Source organism: Lepidochelys kempii, chromosome 3 (genome assembly GCF_965140265.1).
Source record: "Lepidochelys kempii isolate rLepKem1 chromosome 3, rLepKem1.hap2, whole genome shotgun sequence".
In the NCBI taxonomy this organism is placed as follows: domain Eukaryota; kingdom Metazoa; phylum Chordata; order Testudines; family Cheloniidae; genus Lepidochelys; species Lepidochelys kempii.
In genome coordinates this window covers 151,989,131-152,008,622 of record NC_133258.1, presented here as the reverse complement: position 1 = coordinate 152,008,622, position 19,492 = coordinate 151,989,131, and the positions used below count along the sequence as shown (strand labels likewise).

The 19,492-nt window shown below is 45.5% G+C and overlaps 1 protein-coding gene across 10 annotated transcripts in view; it reads left to right on the top strand.

The window, feature by feature from the left end:
* The window catches only part of MOCS1 (molybdenum cofactor synthesis 1), a 51,543-nt gene that overhangs the window by 19,870 nt on the left and 12,181 nt on the right, over window positions 1-19,492 (top strand). For 5 of the 10 annotated variants that reach the window (XM_073338567.1, XM_073338570.1, XM_073338571.1 and 2 more), the window contains 7 exons: window positions 2,452-2,616; window positions 10,196-10,257; window positions 10,533-10,644; window positions 11,957-12,069; window positions 12,787-12,897; window positions 14,958-15,078; window positions 18,713-18,760. In XM_073338567.1, the coding sequence (XP_073194668.1) occupies window positions 2,452-2,616; window positions 10,196-10,257; window positions 10,533-10,644; window positions 11,957-12,069; window positions 12,787-12,897; window positions 14,958-15,078; window positions 18,713-18,760 (732 nt within the window). The other 5 variants (XR_012158197.1, XM_073338575.1, XM_073338574.1 and 2 more) reach the window with 5 other exon arrangements.

The following is a 19,492-nucleotide window of genomic DNA, read 5'->3' as shown; positions in this document are numbered from 1 at the left end:
GAAGGTTTGAGACATCCGGAAAGGAAAGGGAAGAGAAAGTTGGTTCTTAAAGAACATTGCTGTTGTCCCTTTGCTTCCAACACTCACAGTACTGGGTATACGTCTTCTAAGCCATAATCTCAGTCGCAAATACCCTAAGGGAAGCACATGAAGGTATGTCTGGAGGTATTTATTCCCAGCTCGATGAGACATACTCATACTAGGTCTCATTGAGCTAACGTGCTCAAAATAGAATGTGGCCACTGCCTCGTACGGGGCAGGAGCAGCGAGGGGCATATAAGGCAGGGAACCATTTATTTTTGCACCTTAAATAGGCAGATGTGTATCCAAATACAGACAGGGCTTGTGTACAGTGAACAGTTTGAGGAACACTAAAGATGTAGCTCTCTTGGAGGTAGCAGTGGTGGGAGTGCTTGAGTAGATGGGGACCAGGTGGCCACCTGCTCTTTCACCACTATGCTTTTAGTAGAACTGCTCCAAGCAGCGTTAGATGCCATGGTGATAAAAGTGCCCGTACCCTGTCCACACTAACCCTCCCTCTATTGATAATGCAATGGGAGGGAGACTCCCAGAAAGAGTCTAAGATAAACACAGCCCGAGGGACTAAACCTACTGAATAAGATGCCACTTTTACACAGTCACTTCTTATAGCTGACCTGCACTTTAAAGAGACGAGAAAAGGATGGTTTTTGGAGAAGTATAAGCTGAACACTTTTACTAATCAAAATGACATAACTTAAATACAGTGGAAACCACACACAGTGAATAGGGTGGTAGTGAAACAGAATAGCAATCCCAAGTGATTCCAGTGCATCACCATTTTCAGGTTGCGATCCCAGTTAGGTAAATCCTTTGCTTAGCAAGGCTTTCTCTATGTAGAGTAAGCAGATGACTTCACTATAAAATGGTTCTAGTGTTTCAAACAAATTCTAAACACACGAGAAGGCTTAAAAATACCACTATAAAGAGAGGAAGTGAAAGGAAGTCTAAGGAAAGAAAAAGGAGAAGAAACTGGAGTACTACAGGGAATTCAATTTTTAATTTCATAGTAAGTTTGCTGCCAAATTCCCAGTAACAACCTTCTGCATTTAACTCAGCTGTGCAGATGTTTCAGGCTGGTTTCGGTGTCATGTGAGCCCCATTGGTGGGACAGCATTGCCAAGTTTGGGAAAAGCCTCATTACATTCAGGTTGAGGGGCAGGTTGGATACTGAACCTCATCAAGTGAGACAATGGGTAATGTTCTACAACTTCCTCGCTAGGGGCAGTTGGAATTAGCACCTCTGTTTCCTCACCCATGTGGCAGCCTTTTTACCGTAGACCCTTTGAGCTACCCAGTAGTCACCGTGAAGCTCCTAGGACTGGTACTAACATAGGAACTGTGTAGCTCTAAATTGGAGATTAGCCATGTCTCAGAACCTTGCAAGTATTTCTACACATCCTTTTGGGGGGGGGGATGCTGTTGTTTCTGAGACTTGAACTTTGGGGTGTTTATCTAATCTTTCCTCTTGTGTTTTTTAATAGCTGTCCCCTTGTGGGTGTTGCATTAGCACTGTTTGATCACTCAGACTAGTGATGCTTGTATTAATGCTAATGATGAACTTTGAAGATTTCAGCCTTTAAGCTGTACCACCCGAGTATCTCTTTGCCTTCTTAAATTCCCTGTACAGTTTTTGGTGACAGCTAGCAAAGCATGCTGTAGTCTTAAATTGCTTGTATAATGTTACTTTGAACTGCTAAAGTAGCTGCCACTTTCTCCCCAGAGATGTGGTTGCGTTTCGTTGGGGGGTGAAGCAGTTTTCGGCGAATGATATGCTATGGTGTTCAAGCCTTTAGGACAAAAGGTGCTCTATAAGTGCAAGCAGTTCAGTATCTGGATCCAGTCGGGGCCCCAAGAAAGCGATGGTTAGTGACTGACCCATTAGCGTTGGAATTCAGCTTTCGGAACTGGACAGCTGGGAGCTGGCCAGGTTAAAGGAGTCCATGGGGCTTCCTTCAACATTAAAGTACTCGTTTGCTGTAATACATATAGAACACAGTTAATCTATATAGCCAGAGCGTTTTGATGAAGTTCTTGGAATCGCTGCTGCTTGCCACATTTTAGCTCCTTTAATACCATTTGAAGCTGGCTTGCGCTGTACTATATTAATCTAATAAGTGCAGCTCCATAGAGAATGAGGTACAGAAACGTGGTGGTTGTCAGCAGAGCCCATTTGGTATGGGGTGAGCTCCCCTCTCTATCTTATCTAGTGAATTGGTAAGTGGGTGAAGGGCCTTGGTGGATGGAGGGATTTGGACTCTTGGCTGCGTTCATGTGAAATTAACTTTTTTCTTCCCCACCGTTGTGTATGTTCCTTTCCCTAGTGATCTAGAATGTTCTCTAGAAGTTCCCGTGCATCCTGTGGTTGAACTCTGACCATTAAACGCTCTCCTTTTCCCTGCTGTTTCCTAGCTCAGCTGTACAAGCTAGAAGGGCTACAAACCATTGCTGTCACAACCAACGGGATCAACTTAGCTAGGCTGCTGCCACGGCTGAAGGAGGCGGGGCTGGATGCCATTAACATCAGCTTGGATACTCTGGTTCCGGCCAAATTTGAGTTCATCGTCCGGAGGAAAGGTACAGAAATTCAAATAACATCTCACTGGTTATAGGGTAACATTGTCCATCTTTTTATATTCCTGTTTGTTCATCCAGTCTCTTTCAAACTTCTACTGTTAGAGAAGTGAGATTCCCTTCCTTAAGACCAGCCTAAAATATCTACACTGGGCTTGAGTTTGATAGCTGGCCCTTTTCCCTTCTACTCAGCCTTCTTTCACAGGCAAAACCCCTTTTCATGAGAATGGGTGGAATAAAGAACATTTGTGAATAACAGCTTGAGGTAGGAGGTCTCATAACTACATTTGTCAATTTTCATCTCTACAATGTTCTCCTGTTCAACATTTTCAGCCAAAAACAGAAACAATACCCTGAAACCAATTGCCCACCATTATTAATCAAATGAAGGCATGAATGGCTGCCAGATTGTTTCCTTGCCACCCACAAAAACTGAAAGAGATTCATCCAGATCAGTGGTGGACAACCTACTCCTTGCCATAACCATAGGTTACAACTGACACAAGTTTTTTTTGTTTTTTGGTTTTTGGTTTTTTTTTGTGACAACCCCTCCTCCTCGCATGTCTAACCATAAAGAAAAAGAAGATGGTCATAAGTCACTGAAACCCATTTGTGACTCCCAGATTCAGAACCTATTATACCCGAATACTGGATGATGATGAATACAGAATATATTCACTGTGTACCAGGTTGGTCCATGATTTGCCTGCGATACACCAGCTCTGCTTCTTGTACTGACATTTGTTCTTCAACTCTCTAAACATTTGTTTTCCATGGAGTACAAGCCCTTCCACACACTTCCTACAGTGAATCTGCTTAAGGACCCATCAGATGGGCAATCTTGTGACTTAAGCAACCAATTTAAAATGTCCCCATATGGTTTACTATACTGCTTCTGTTGACTCCTTCAGGTAGGTCCTGGTAGCCTGTGAAATGAGTTAATGGTTCAGTCCAGTTCCTAGTGGACAAATAGCCTGCATTGAAATTAGCTTCAGAACTGGCACTATTTGGAATCTTGTTGGCATTTCCAGCAGAGAAAGGACTAAATAGGCCACAAAGACTGAAACTTGCTTTCAGCAGTAGAAGTGGTCTTTCCTGGTCGTGCTTGAGGTGTGTTTAAATATGTAGTGAGACATTTTTATGGGCCCAAGAGCAAACTATTCCATTGTGAAGGAAAGATAGGCAGTATGGTAAGAGACCACCCTGACTTAACCAGAAGATCTTCAATGACCTGAAACTTTAATAATAAAAAAAAGTCGTACGAAAGTGGAAACTAGGTCAAATTACAAAGGATAAATATTTTTAAACAAAAAACACAAGCATGTAGGGACACAAATAGAGATTAAACTAGCTAGGGACATAAAGGGTAACAAGAAAACATTTTGCAAAAACATCAGAAGCAAGAGGAAGACCAAGAACAGAGTTGGCTCATTTCCCAACAAGGAGGGAAAGGCAACAGGAAATGCAGCACTGGCTGAAGTGTTAAATGCCTTTTTTGTTCATTTTCACCAAAAATGTTAGCAAAGTGAACATCAGTGTGAGTTGGGTAGGATCTGAGGCTAAAATAGGGAAATAAGTTAAGAATTTCTTAGACTAATTAGATGCCTTCAAGTCTGCAGGGTCTGATGAAATACATCCTAAAATACTTAAGGAACTGGCTGAAGAGATCTGAGTCATTATTAGCCACTATATTTGAGAACTTGTGGAGGATGGGAGTGATCACAGAGGGACTGGAAAAGGGCAAATAGAGTACCCATTTGTAAAAAGGGGAATAAGTACAACCCAAGGAATTACAGACCAGTCAGCTTAACTTCCGTACCTGGAAAGATAATGGAGCAAATAATCAAACAATCAATTTGTAAGCATGTAGAAGATAATAAGATAATAAGTAACCATCAACTTATGGTTGATGGTTCTTGACAACATGGATTTGTCAAGAACAAATCATATCAAACCAACCTAATCTTCTTTGACAGTGTAACAAGCCTTGTGGATGGGGAGTGGGAGGGGAGAGGTGATATATGTCACTTTAGTACACTTGAAATGCTATAGTGGCACAGCAGAAAAGGTTCTGGCAGTTATAGTTGATCACAAACTAGATATAAGTCACAAATGTAATACTGTTGCAAAAAAAGCAAAACTTTATTCTGGTATGGATTATGAGGAGTGGTGTAAGCAAGCCATGAGAAGTAATGCTTTCACTCAGCACTGATAAGGCCTCAGCTGGATACTGTGTCCTGTTCTGGGCACCACACTTCAGGAAAAATGTGGACAAATTGGAGAAAGTCAGAGGAGAGCAACAAAAATGATTAAAGGTCTAGAAAACATGATCCATGAGGAAAGACTGAAAAAACTGGGTTTTAGTCTGCAGAGGAGAAGACTCAGAGGGACCATGATAACAGTTTTCAAGTACATAAAAGATTGTAAAGAGGAAAGTGATAAATTGTTCTCTTTATCTGCTGAGGACAGGAGAAGACGCAATGGGCTTAAATTGCAGCAAGGAAGATTTAGGTTAAACATTAGGAAAGACTTCCTAACTATAATGATAGCTAAGCACTGGGACAAATTACATAAGGAGATTGTGGAAGCTCCATCATTGGCGGTTTTTAAAAACAGGCTAGACAAACACCTGTCAGGGATGGTCTAGAAACAGTCTAGATCATACTTAGTCTTGCCTCAGCCTAGGGGACTGCACTAGACTAGATGACCTATTGAGGTCCCTTCCAGTCCTCCATTTCTGTCATTCTATGTTGGTGTTGTGTGTGTAGTTTGTACTGCTGTCCATCCTGTACTTTTTAATGTGGATAAACAGAGCATGAGGTCACTGATGAGGCGGTATGAGGCCTATAACTTTTTTTTTCCTAGCTAGTGAATCCAAATGTAAATTTCAGAGACCTAGGACAACAACAAATACAAAATGTAATGGTGATATGTTAAAAGTTCCTTTTAAATGAACCTCAATGCTCAACATGAAGTTCAACCCAAATTTTCAGGTTTGGTGAATTTCATGTTGGGGAAAAAATCTCTCTTCACTCCCTTAGTTTTTTAAATGCAAAAACAAAAAAAACAAAAAAAAAACCCAAAAACCCCCAAACCCTCAGTGTCTGTGAATCTGCTAGCTTATAGACAATGTCTCCCCTTAGCCACAAGATGGTGCTGCAGTACCAGTAAAGTCAAGAACAAGCTATTTAAAACTCTGCAGGGCTATAGAGAAAGGTAACTGTAAGGTACTGAGCACTTGGCCATGGGCCCAAGGTTTCACAAATCAGACTAAACCTAGAGTGTAGCATGATCCATGTCTATGACAGGTGAGGAAAGATTATCGGTCTCTTTCTCTCTCTGCATACTTGTTTGGTTAATCATCTGGCTCATGATGAGGAAATTCACTGTGTTTGGATACAGCTCTCACACAAATGAACATTGCCTCTCTAACTTTCTCATCTAGGCAATGTCATTGGTGTGGTTGCCTCATGGTAGATAGTGCAGGAAAATATCTGGCTGTCCCAGGGCACAGCTGGGAGTCCTGTCCACTCTTTGCTTTTCACTACCTGCACTTAAAGACTAGCCAGTTTCAGGCACTTGTGGGGAAATGTGTTCCTTCTCTCCTATTGAAGGGATAAACCTGATCCTGCAGCTTCAGCAGCTCTGGATATCTGATTGGGAGTCATTAGCAATGTGCTGCTTACAAACTGCATCTCACTAAAACTTGTTGAGGGAAAGGCATAATTATGTATGTTCTTAGGGGAAAAAAAGGGGGGTCTTTTAACCACAGAAAGGGAATCTAGAGAGTGCTGCTGAGCCCAAAGGTGCAGGGGAGAGATGGGGAAATTCCCAGGGGTTTTAATAAAATGTATAAAAGGGAAGGTAAGAGTAAAGTTACTAATTTTCTAAGACTTTGGGTGAAGAAGAAATAGGGTGAAACCAATAACTCCAAAAGTGGGTGATTAGTTTCATCCATTTTATTTAAAAAAAAAAAAAGTACTTTTGCATGTCTTTAGACCAAGTTTTATAGTGAATGGAAGATTTTTGTCATAGGGATGAGTCGAGTTATAATATGAAAGCACAGTGGCGAAGACACTTTAGGGCTTATTTTCCGGGGTGGGGGGGTGGGAATCCAGACAAAAGGTTTTGGTTCTATAGGCTCAGGGGATTTTCCATGGATCAGTAATCCTATTGCCTGGGAACTTTTACAGTGGTTATACTAGAGTCTGAGGAATAAACCATAAATCATGGGCCATATCCACCATGATTGAATTGGCCTTGTTAGCGCTACAAAAGATAATTTTCCCTCTGTTTCAGAGTAGCAGCCATGTTAGTCCTGTATCTGCAAAAAGAAAAGGAGGACTTGTGGCACCTTAGAGACTAACAAATTTGAGCATAAGCTTTCTTGAGCTACAGCTCACTTCATCAGATGCATGAAGTGAGCTGTAGCTCATGAAAGCTTATGCTCAAATAAATTTGTTAGTCTCTAAGGTGCCACAGTCCTCCTTTTCTTTTTACCTCTGTTGATATTCACCCTTTCTTGTCAACTGTTGGAAATGGGCCACATCCACTCTAATTGAATTGGCTTCGTTAGCACGGACCCCCCACTCAGTAAGGCAACTCCCATCTTTTCATGTGCTGTGTTTTTATACCTGCCTAATGTATTTTCTTCTCCATGCATCTGATGAAGTGGGTTCTAGCCCACAAAAGCTTATGCCCAAATAAATTTGTGGCACCTAAGAGACTAACAAGGACTCCTCGTTGTTTTTGAGGAATAAACTTGTACATTAGGGAGGGAGGATTGTGTAGTGGTTGGGATGTTGACCTGTGACTCGGGAGACCTGGATTCAATTCCCTGCTCTGCCATAGATTTCCTGTGTGACCTTGGGAAAGTCACTTAGGCCCAGATCCTCAAAGGTATTTAGACACCAAACTCCCATTGATTTTAATATGAATTAAGCACCTAAATACCTCTTGAGGATCTGGGCCTTAATCTGCCTTCAGTTCCCTTTTGGGAACATGGAGATAATAGTACAGCCCTACCTCACGGAGATAGGGAGGATAAATGCACTAAAGATTTTGAGATGGTCTGATACTTCAAAAACAGGGGCCACGTAAGTAACTTAGATGCATGAAAATGAGGAACATGGTGCCTCAGCTCCTTCCTGCCCTCCGCACCCTATGGAATGAGCTGGGGAGAATACCTGCACTTTGATGCTGATGGTCGAAATGAGTTTACAACCTGCCTTGCTTTTTCAGATCGCCCCTGGAGGCAATGAGATAACAGCCTCCCTCAATCACATCCTTGAACTTGTGGCTTCAAACTACTTCTCCTGCAGGGATGAAATTTGGGAGGTGGAATCCCAGCTGAGAGCATAAGCATTTCTCTGGATAGGACCCTGCCTTGGAGAGTCTGAGGGACTGAGTGTGTGTGGCTGGGAATAAGAGGAGGAATTGAGAAGGATAATTGTTTATACATCACAAGCTGTAATCCTCCTCAGATCCTCCCTACCCGGCTGAGCCCAAGCGTGCATGGACTCGTGTGTGCCTGGTGTCTTTAATCTGCTGTTTGGGGCTGTGTTTTGATGACTGGCCTTGGGTGGGGAGGGGGGTTCAATTAAAGCTCACCTTTTGGCATTGCCTAAGTCACACTATTCCCTCTCCATTCAGTCCTTGCCAAAGGTTGCTGGGCTTCCCAGTCGCTGTTTGTGACTCTGGGACATGTTTACAAGCAGTGCGTTACGATCTCTCCTGCCATGTTTAGTCTGCAGCTTGCTTAATGAGAATAAAACCCACTGTTGATGTCATGGGCTTCCTAGGTGCCAGCAAAGCAAACACTCTTGTGAGGAGGAGAAAGCAAACAGGTTCTGAATTCAAGCAGCTGATGTTGGCATCAGTTCTCCAGTTCGTTAGTCCTGTGCTCTTCACCCCTGCATCCCACTTTCATCCTTCTGTTTTGCAGGGCTGGCATTAAAGGAGCTGTAGTTGTGGGTCAGAAAAGATCAATGGGACTGGCATCCTCTGCTTCCCTCTTGTGCACCCGTGTTTGGTATGCCCACTCTGAGCTAGCCAGGGAACAGATGGGTTCAAGCTCCCTGATCTTGTTCGTGGCATTCTTTGCACAGTTGGTACTGGAGAAAGGCACTGGATGGACAGCCCTGGAGACAGAAAGGCACTTCCTTATTTCCAGTAGCATCCACAGTGTGCTGGGCGCTTCTCAACCCAACAGACCAGGACCCCATTGTGCTGGACACTGTACAAACCTCTAACAAAAATCAGGCCTTGCCCCAAAGAGCTTACAATACTTAGTGTGTATGAACCCCTCTTCTCTTGCTACAGCAGTGGCCCCACAGGAGTTCAGGCTCCATGGCTCACTCTGGCACCACTGCCTTCACTGCCAATGGGGAGGGACACTTAGTGCTAATTCTGATGATGGTTTTCGATGTGAACACGTGTCCCCTAGGAAATAGACTGACAATGATTCCCGTTGCGGCCACCTGTTCACAGCAAGGAACAACTTTTTGCTGCCAGGTCTCTTCTTAACTTTAACAGAGAAACTGGATTATCACTTGGGGTGGGGTTGTAGGGAGAATGGGAAAGGAGTTCAGATTTCTCCAAGGCCCTTGGACTCATGAATTGTCTAGCTGCTTGGCAATTAGGAAGAATAAGTATTGAGTGGACTCTCTGCCTGGAGGTGGGAGGTGGGTGGAGATGCAATATGTGAGGATGAGGCTAAGGATTTCTCTTGCTGAAGTCACTGCAGTTTGATTCTTGTCTCGTCCTTTCCAGAGGGTCAAAGGCCAAGCTGAACTGGTTTCCTAAAACCTCTCTTTCAGTGTGCCCATCAAAATGATGGGTCAAATGATTCATAAAATGAGGATGCCATGAAAAGTCACCTGTCACCTTAAAACCAAAATCAAAGTCAAAGCCATTCGCTTTTCCAGGAGCCGATATAAATCTGTGGTGAAGGGCGAGTTGGGAATTTTGGTGTTTTTGTCCATTTATTGATTCATTTAGCAGCTCGTTGCAGAGTGTTCAGTTTTCAGAAAGTGCCGTGCTGCAGCCTTAGTCGAGGCAAAAATGCAAGAGACCCCTTTCCGGATGGCCTCTTTTAGCAATAATTTAGTCGGGTTTTTTTCCCCATTAAATCTGGGAGCACTTTTTATAGACTCTCTCCCACTTCGGTGAGACTGGGGGTAGTGCCGGGCCAAGCTGAAGCACGGAGAAGTTAAGGGCCTGATTTTTTGAAGGTATTGGGTGCCAAAAAACATGCAAGGGTGCCAGTGGGATTTCCACAAGCCACTAAGCAACACTGCATTTTTTGGGCACCCAAATATCTTCAAAAATCTGGCCGTAAGTGACTTGCCGAAGGTCACACTAAGTCTGCAGCAGAGTTGGAGATGGAACAAAAGTCTCTTGACTTCAGTCCCATCTACTGGACCAAGCTGTTTTGTCTCTGCCATAGAATCATAGAATATCAGGGTTGGAAGGGACCCCAGAAGGTCATCTAGTCCAACCCCCTGCTCGAAGCCATCTTTTTGTCTGATACTGACTTGCTCATCTACATTTTTGTTAAGACTTAATTCTTGTTCAATTTTAGGCTTTCATAAGGTAATGGAAGGAATCAACAAAGCCATTGAACTGGGGTACAATCCTGTTAAGGTAAGATCATTTGGTGTGTAGTGCCCTTGAGCCCTGTGTTTTATTCTGACTTGATACTTCAGCTGTGAGGTTTTTTTTTCCTTCAGAGGTTGGCGATTTTTGTAAATATTAAAGAAATTTTCCAGTAGCATCGCAGGACATAAGGGTGATCCCACCTCTTCACCGTGTGTAGCTGACTCGGCCATTTTCCATTCAGGGCCTCAGGGCATTGAGATCTTGCATGGAAACACCAGGCTCTCTGCACAATGGGTTCAGGCTCCTTCTCTACCCTCCAGGTGAACTGTGTAGTTATGAGAGGCCTCAATGAGGATGAGCTGTTGGACTTCGTGGCGCTCACGAAGAACCAGCCGCTCGACGTGCGGTTCATCGAATACATGCCCTTCGACGGTCAGTACTCCTGGTCTGTAACTGCCTGGGCAGTTTTTGCCTTCTCTCGGGGGGAGTGAATGTGGCTGACAAGTTTTCACTACTTGGGCTTCTTTTCTGAAACCTGATTGCGTTGACTGTCTGCTGCAGGGTGCCTGAACCCCTATTTTAAACCTAAGAGAAGCTTTGTGTAAAGTAGCCATTGTAGTTTTCACTGCTGGGACCAAGTACACAGGGCAAGTGGATGGCAGGTCAGTGTGTAGTGGGTCGGAGGTTGGGTGCCCTGCAATTACCAGGAGCTGAAGGAGGGTCTGGCTTGTTGTATATTGGAGATGCCTTTCCTGCGAGGGAAATCTGGAAATGGAATGGTATCACGGTTCTAAGACGTGCTCTGCCTGTGAAACTTCCTTAGCTCCCTCCCACCATCTGTTTTCTATCACTGTAGCTGTCCATGGAGTGGGCTGTTCTGCTTATGGTGAGTTGAGACATGGGGTACGTCTACACAGCAAAGAAAAACCCGTGGCTGGCCAGTCCCAGCCAATTCAGGCTTAGGCTGCAGGGCTGCGTCATTGCTGTGTAGACTTCTGGGCTCAGGCTGGAGCCCGGGCTCTAGGACGCTACAGGGTGGGAGGTTCCGAGAGCTCAGTCTCTATCTATCTTTACACAGCAATGAAACAGCCCTCAGCCCGAGGCCCATGAGCCCAAATTGGCTGGCACGGGCCAGCTATGGGTTTTTGTTTCCTGTGTAGACATACCCCTGGTGCCCTTCTAGCCTCTTTGCTTCCCATGCTCCAGAAAGAAAGTGTCCTCAGTGCTCACGGTATCAATATTGCTCTTTGTTGGGGTGCACTTTTCCTGCTAACTCTTTCCAGGAAGATCGATCTTGATCTCCCCCTTCCTTTCCCATGTTTGGAAAACTGGGGCCATCTCCCCAAGCTATTCCAATTTGGAATAGCTTGATCTTCAGCTTCTGCATTAAACTCTGCCAGCACAAGGGCAGAAGCCACAAATCTGTGCCAGAGCTAGCAAACGTAGAGTCCTCAGCTAGGACTCGTGTTGTCACTTCATCGACACACAGTTGTTCTGATTGTCTCTCTTCAGACCTTTGCCCCTCCTGACAAGTCCAGGTTGGTTCACAGTTCACTGCATCCTCTTACCCAAGGAGACAAGGATTGTTAGAACTTGTCTGAGATTGCTATAGTCTAGAGGGGCCAATACAGGTCTTCACGGTTTGGGTGTTGAAAGGGGCGACTGAAATCCAGGTAAAAGGACTTTCTGTTCTTTCCTATTTAAAAACTCCTGGTGGCAAAATTTGTGCTGATTTCAAACCTAGGCAACAAGTGGAACTTCAAGAAGATGGTGAGCTATAAGGAGATGCTGGATACAGTCAGGCAGAGATGGCCTGAATTGGAGAAGCTGGCTTGTGAACCCTCCAGCACAGCCAAGGTGGGTGCAGGCTAAGAGCGCTATGAAGGGAGACCCAGTGCTTCAGCAAAGTGCACAACAACTTATATTTGTAATGGCTAGACCAAAGAGGATTAGCATGTGGCAAAATGCTCCAGAGCCACATATGTAATAATCCCAAGGTCATCGATCAAACTGCATGCACTCAGCCTCAGTGAGCAGCAGTCATTAACTTTTCCCATGGAAATACCAGGCACCTACCAATTACTTGTCTGTCAGATGTGAGTGTCAGTGGGGTAGACACATCGGAGCTTATTTTTGGGGGGTTTCCAAAGAGAGGGATCTGGTTGTGTCACTCATAGGAGTTTCCAAGGTATGAGGAATACTAAACCTGAATTCTCTAGACATATCTTTATTCCCATCTTAGTCTTCATTCAAACCTGGGATCTAGAGGTGACAGGTCTTAATCTCCCCTGATTCGGTATATAATTAAAGAAAAGAGAACCAAAACAGGCACCCTTTAGACTCATTAAAAGTTGAGGAGCAGTCATTGATGCAATGTTTTTGTTTATTTAAATCATTTTAATATAAAATAAGTTTAGGCCATAACACAGGTTGTTATTTCAAATTTAATTTTAACCAGGTTTATTTTTCAAAAGAAAAATGTACCTAATTTAAATCACAAATCCATTTAAAACATGTAAATATCATTGACTTTTATCCACCCTGATCTATTCTTCTGTCCCGGGGCTGCTTCAGGCTTACAAGGTACCAGATTTCCAGGGGCAGATCAGCTTTATTACCTCCATGTCAGAGCACTTCTGTGGATCCTGCAATCGGCTGAGGATAACTGCAGATGGGAACCTGAAGGTAGGCAATGAAACAAGAGGCCCTTCACCGACTTAGGCCATGTGTATACTACCTGCCGGATCGGCGGGTAGCGATTGATCTATTGGGGATTGATTTATCGCGTCTAGTGTAGATAAATTGATCCCCGATCCCTCTGCCCTCGACTCCGGAACTCCACCACGGCGAGAAGTGAAAGCAGAGTCGACGGGGGAACGGTAGCAGTCGATCCCGTGCTGCGAGGACGCGAAATAAGTGATACTAAGTCGATCTAAGATGTGTCGACTTCAGCTACGAGAATGGCGTAGCTGAAGCTGCATATCATAGATCAACCATCCCCCCCACCTCACTTAGCATAGACCAGGCCTTAGAGCTGAAATAAGGAGTTGAATTACTTCTCTTAAATGGAACGGTGTTGGAGATGGAAGAGGCAGTAGTGGAGAGGAGAGGGGAAGTCAAGTGAAGGTGAGATTGAGAGAGGGATAGAATGTAAGGGGGTGGTCGGGGGACAGGAGAAGGAGCATTCAGATGGAGACTGTAGCTACAGGGTAAACTGCAATGTAAGGAGAGGAATCGATGGCCAAAGAATTGCTCCATTGTGCAGCACTCCGATTTAAAAGAATGATGTCAGTGTGAAATCTTGTCAGTTTAAAAAAAAAAATAGTTTTGGGTCCACCTGCCTGAGTCCCTCTGCTAACTTTTGTGGCTTTATATTTGCAATTTTCCTTTCTCTGTTTTTAAAAAAAGTGTGTTCTATGTTGACGCACCAGTGACCCTGCCTGTAAAGAGGTCACTGTACACCAAGCGATTTCAAATGCAGAAAGTGAACAGAGGGAATAAAATTCCTTATTTTTACTTTCAAACAATTTTGTGTTGTGTGACAATAGCAAATTTAAAAAAAAAAAAAACCACTTTGACGGAAATAATGTGTAAGTGGCTGTAACCGGGTCAAAACCATGCATTTTCCATGTACCTTTCAATACTTGTATGGTGAGATTCATTTGTCAATGTTCAGGACCCTTTGCTGAGCAAAAGAGTAGGTGTCCTCTAAGTTAGCTGGAGGTGGCACAATTGTACTAAAGCAACTTTCCCAGGAGCAAAGTAATGCCATGACAGAGATGGCAACTTTGTATTGGCATCAAATCAGTTTGTGTGCATTCTCAGCAATTGCAATGTACTTTAAAAATCTAGAAGCGGTATCTGTGGAACTTTTAAAAAGGCCTCCTGCTTGAATACTTGCTTCCTGGATTACCCCTGGGGACCAGGTGGGGCATCTCTCAGCCCTGCCATGGTGCAAGAAGACCTACAACAGCAGGAGAGATGAAGGAAGGGGAAAAAATGTCATGACATCTCTGCCTGCCTGCTGTGTTTCCAGATGGTCCCATTCTATATACTCCTAAAGTCAATAGCTGGCTGGTGGCTTTAGGAGCCCTAGAGATAGGGGAACTGTAGGTGGTGTTCTCCCATGGGCCAGGTTGGTTTTTTGCTGCCTGATGTTCAGGTGAACTGCTGTAGTATTGGATCCTGTTGGGTTCCCAGCAAAACATTGTTTGGCTCCCAGACGTTGGACCTGTTCTGAGTTGAATTTTGAGCATTGCAGCCCAGCAGGCCACTGAACCTTGTTATCCAGTGGTCAGTCAGCCAGACCCAGTATTGCAGTGAATTTCTAGTTTTACAGCCCATCCCATGTAATTCTGTTCCGTGCCACAGTTCAACGCTAGAAATTAACATTAGAAATGTTCATCCTTGAAAATGAGCCTGGAGATCTGGGTACTGAAGGGTTTGTCTCCCACATGTTCATTCAGAGGCCTGTGTGCACCCCCACCCCTCTTTTAGGTTTTGGAAGAGTATGGAATTGCACAGCTTCCCTACTCTGCCAACTCAGAGACCCTCACAGCTGCAAGGAGCTATGCAGAGAAAAGACAGCAGTGTCTTAGCCTGCAGAGGCTGGGAAGTGTCACTGCCTTTTTATTATTTGAATGCTTTGCTCAGTTTTCACCCAGGATGCTGATGTTGGTTGTAATAGGAATAGTGTTTCCCAGCTGGCTTTATTCACTGTGTCTCTTCCCCTTGGTTTATTGCAGGTGTGCCTTTTTGGGAACTCAGAAGTGTCCTTGAGGGATCACCTACGGGCTGGTGCTTCGGAGGACGAATTGGTTCAAATTATAGGAGCAGCAGTGGGCAGAAAAAAGAAACAGCATGCCGGTATGTTTACTGCGTACAAGTAATAATGAGGGGTTAGTACAGATGATGCCCTTTCCTAAAATAGGATGGATGATTCGCAAGACCTGGTAGCAGGGAGGGAAAAGCTATTCTGTGGAATTATAGTGACTCAGGAGAGGAAACTCTGAGGTTCCCACTTGATTCGGCGCATTATCTGCCACTGGTCTTAATGAGGCAACTGTGCCTCACTGTCTTCTGTCACAGCGAGGCTCCTTGTCAGTCCCTCTGCTAGGACAGCCACCCCCTACTCTTCCTTCTGGGGTGCACCCCTGCACTTTCTAGCAGGAAGTCCCATGGGCTCTCTATGCAGCCTTGCCAGGGGAGCATCCCTCATTCTCTCTGGCCCTCTGTGTTCCTCAGGGACCAGCGGCTAAAGCCATCTGCTGCTGTCCTTTCCTTTGGTCCTCCCTAGCCCTTGGCTCTGGCTCAGAGCCAGCAGGCAACTCCCTCTGCTGCTCCTCCTGCCTTCAGCCTTCTGGCTTGGGGAGGTCAGCCAGCAGTCTCCTCTTGCTGTTCTCCTGCCTTCAGCCTTATTTCAGGAGAACCACTTTCTGTCTCTGGCAGCTTTTATCTCTGGCCCTTCTCCTGTCTGGTTATTACCATCCCTAGTGGCAACCCTGTAATTTGCGGTCAACCTACCTTCTTGTTATGGATGCAAACCTTTTTCCCTTGCCTGCCTTTCCACTTTGCAGCATTCTGTGAGATCCACATTTTCTCATTAGAATTAAATGAAGACCACAAGTACCGGAGCTAGGCTGCGGATCCATCTAGTCCAATCTCTTGTTTCTGACTGTGACCAGTACTGATTCTTCAGAGCAAGCGGAGAGAAACTGTTAAGACACAGCTGGCTCTGCAGCGCTGCTCTCGGGATGGGGAATGGTTTCATAACCCCTGTGGTAATGCATTTACACCCTGATGCTTGAGACTGGATTCTTCTTCTCTCAGCTGGCATACTTGCAAATGATTTTATTCACAAATCTTGTCGAGCTGCCTTTAAAAATTCAGCTGCCATATGAAACTGTGATCTCCTGCACAGTGAATTCTAGACACTGACTCTGTGCTGGGAGGAAGTATTTCCCTTTTTGTCCTAAATACATTTGCCATTAACTTTATTGAGTGACTCTTTAGGTCTCTTGTAAATCCCACTAGGCCCCTAACAGTTGTCATTAGCCTTCTCTGGACCTAGTAAATCTATCTGCAAGTGAGGTGACCAAAGCTGAGTGCTCTCTCAAGAGGGTAAATCCAGGTTTTTCAACTTCTGTCACTCCAATCCCCAACCATTCTGATGCTTGTTTTGCCCGGCTGCCTCTGTACACTAAGCAGACAATCTTCATGTCCTGGGAGGAATCCGACCCGTTCAGCACTCCTCAGTATATGAGCGTAGACTGATTTTTACTGTGCACAAGTCTTACCCAAACACAATTGGGTCTGCCGCCATGCTGTCCAGTAAATCTAAACCAGGGGTCAGCAACCTATGGCACGCATGCCAAAGACTGCACGTGAGGCGATTTTTAATGGCACGCTGCTGCCTGCCGAGTCCCAGCCACCGGCCCTGCTCAGCTTGCTGCCGAACCCAGGCCGGGACCCCGGTAGGCAGCAGCGTGCCATTAAAAATCCTGCCTGCCCTGGCCCGCTCTTTTCCGCCCCACCATGGGGGCAGGGTGAAGAAGCTTGGTACTGCCGGCTGCTGCTGCAGGGCAGGCAAGCTTCCCCCTCCCTGCTCCATGCTGGGTTCCTGCCCCTTCTCCTCTCCCTCCCTGCTGCTGATCAGCTGATGGCCCTTGCAGGGAGGGGGTTCCGGGGAGGAGGTGGAGAAGAGGTGGAGACGGGGCCTTGGGGAAGGTGGGTGGAATCAGGGCATATCACCTCCAGCCCCCTGCCGTGAGCTGCTTTGGGCAGGGGGCTGGGAGCACCCCCACGACTCCAGCCCACACCCCCAGCCCTCTGCCCTGACCCCTGCACCCCCCCCACGACCCCAGCCCTGACTCTGGTACCCCACACACATACCCAGCCCCCTCACACCCATGTCCTGAGTCTTGCACCCCCCCATATTCCCACCCCCACCCTGAGCACCAAATGGGAGCTCCTGCACCCCCCACATTCCCACCTGCACCCCTTGCACCAAATGGGAGCTGCCCAGGTAAGCACTCCACACCCAAACCCCAACCCTGAGCCCCCTCCCTCATTCTAGCTCCTGGCCAGACCCTACACCCCAACCCCCAGCCTGCTCCTTCACCCCCAGCCCTGTGCTCAGTGCACTCCCACCCTCAGCTCAGTACAGAGATAGAGGAAGAGAATGGGCTAGAACCAGGGAGAAGGTAGGTACGTACTCACTCTGTGTGGGCAGGGCTGGGATCCCGGACTGGCAGCCAGGACCCTGGCTGGCAGGAGCCGGCGGACTGAACCCCAGACCGGCAGCAGGCTGAGCCGCTCAGCCCACTGCTGGTCTGGGGTTCTGGCTGCGAGCCCCTTGCCAGCCAGGGTCTTGGCCACAGGCCCCACTCAGCCTGCTGCCGGCCTAGGTGAACGGACCCCCAGGCCGGCAACAGGCTGAGCGGGCCGGCGGCATAAGATCAGCATTTTATTTTAATTTGAAATGAAGCTGCTTAAACATTTTGAAAACCTTGTTTCCTTTACATACGACAATAGTTTAGTTATATAATATATAGACTTATAGAGAGAGACCTTCTAAAAAATGTTAAAATGTATTACTGTCACACGAAACCTTAAATTAGAGTGAATCAATGAAGACTCGGCACACCACTTCTGAAAGGTTGCCGACCCCTGATCTAAACGGTACCTCCATCTGGAGTCTTTCACGAGCCTTTTTTTAATACTCGGATCAATTTGAAGTCCTCGGTATATGCCAACTCCGTGTTCCCTGCTGCCTTCAGATCATTCGTAAATGCTCGTCTCTGTACCACCAATCCTGGGGGATCTCGGTTTTCGCTTGCCTTGTACAGGAAGGTGTCCAGGTGTATTGGGAGAGATATCTGCAGCCTATTTACCGACACAGTGAAATCCCATTGCTACTACTGAAATATGACTGTATGTCTAAGGTACTTCAATGGCCCCCGTCGCCATAGTAACGGAGCGTCTCTCAATCTTTTAATGTAGTTGTTGTTGCAACCCTTCGGAGGCCATATAAATACTATTATCCCCACGTTTATAGATGGGGAATTGAGGCACTGAGAGCCTGCGTGACTTGCCCAGATAACACAGGAAGTTTTGTGGCAGAGCAGGTAATCGAACCTTGGTATCCCAAGTCCTGGGCTAGTGCTCTAACCACTGGAGCATCCTTCTCCAGTCTGTCTGAATTGTGTGACTGCTGTAACATGCAGAGAGTAATTCTGGTTATAGGAGCCTTTCTGAGAAAAAGCTCCACTGTATGATGGCTGCTCTGGACTTGGGCACTTGGATATTGTCCTCAGACCGTTTTACATTTTAATGAGTTAAATGGTATTTTCTTGGTAGTTTTTCGGGCTCTCCTTTTCCTACTGTGTAGGTTAGGAATGACAGGGTCCAGGACAGTAGAAGAAAATAAATAGAATAAGATAAATTACTTAAAATGGGTGTTTTAAAAAAACTAGTAATTTTTACATTATTTTATTTCTAGGCATGTTTAACATTTCCCAGATGAAGAACCGGCCAATGATCCTGATCGGTGGGTGACAAATCAGTACGTAATACACACACCATGGTTTTATTAGGTTTACATCTCTGGGGAGTGGAAAGGATTGGGTTGGGGTTTTGTTTTGTTTTTTCCTAAGCTGCACACATTTCTGTTTCACTTTAGGCAGAGATGAACTGATTTTAAGAAATGCGGTCGGTCTCTCAAAGAAAATAAGGGTGTGGGGGGAGAGAATTGGAGACTCATCTGTCAACTTCAACCTGTCATCCCGCCATACGTGGAATGGATCATTTATATGGCTTTCAACAGCTTTCATTTTGAGCTTTAAAAAAAAGTGTTAGGCTTTCAAAGTTGCATGTTAAGGCCTTTGCCTTTGGTACTATGCCTCCTGTTTGCTTCCTTTGCATGAAGCAAGACCAAGACAATGATGATACAGCACTTCTGGGTGTCCCTTGTAAAGCAGGATCTGGCTGAGAGATTGAACAAATTGCAGCGTAAACATTAAACTTGAAGGATGGAGGCTTCACTTTATTGCTGGGGTAGAATTCCTTGATGGTGCCACACTACTGGGGTCCCTGAGCTCAAGTGGTGTGGCATAGCTACCAGAAGAAAATCCTGCTCCTTCACCTCCCTGCCCATATCCCCTGAATCTGGACAAATGGGTATCAAAAACCTGGCATTTAATTGAGTTAACAGTGTGAGGACTCACTTGCCTAAACCATGAGGTGAGAATACCACTTACTAATTGCAGCCTAGTTTCTGTCT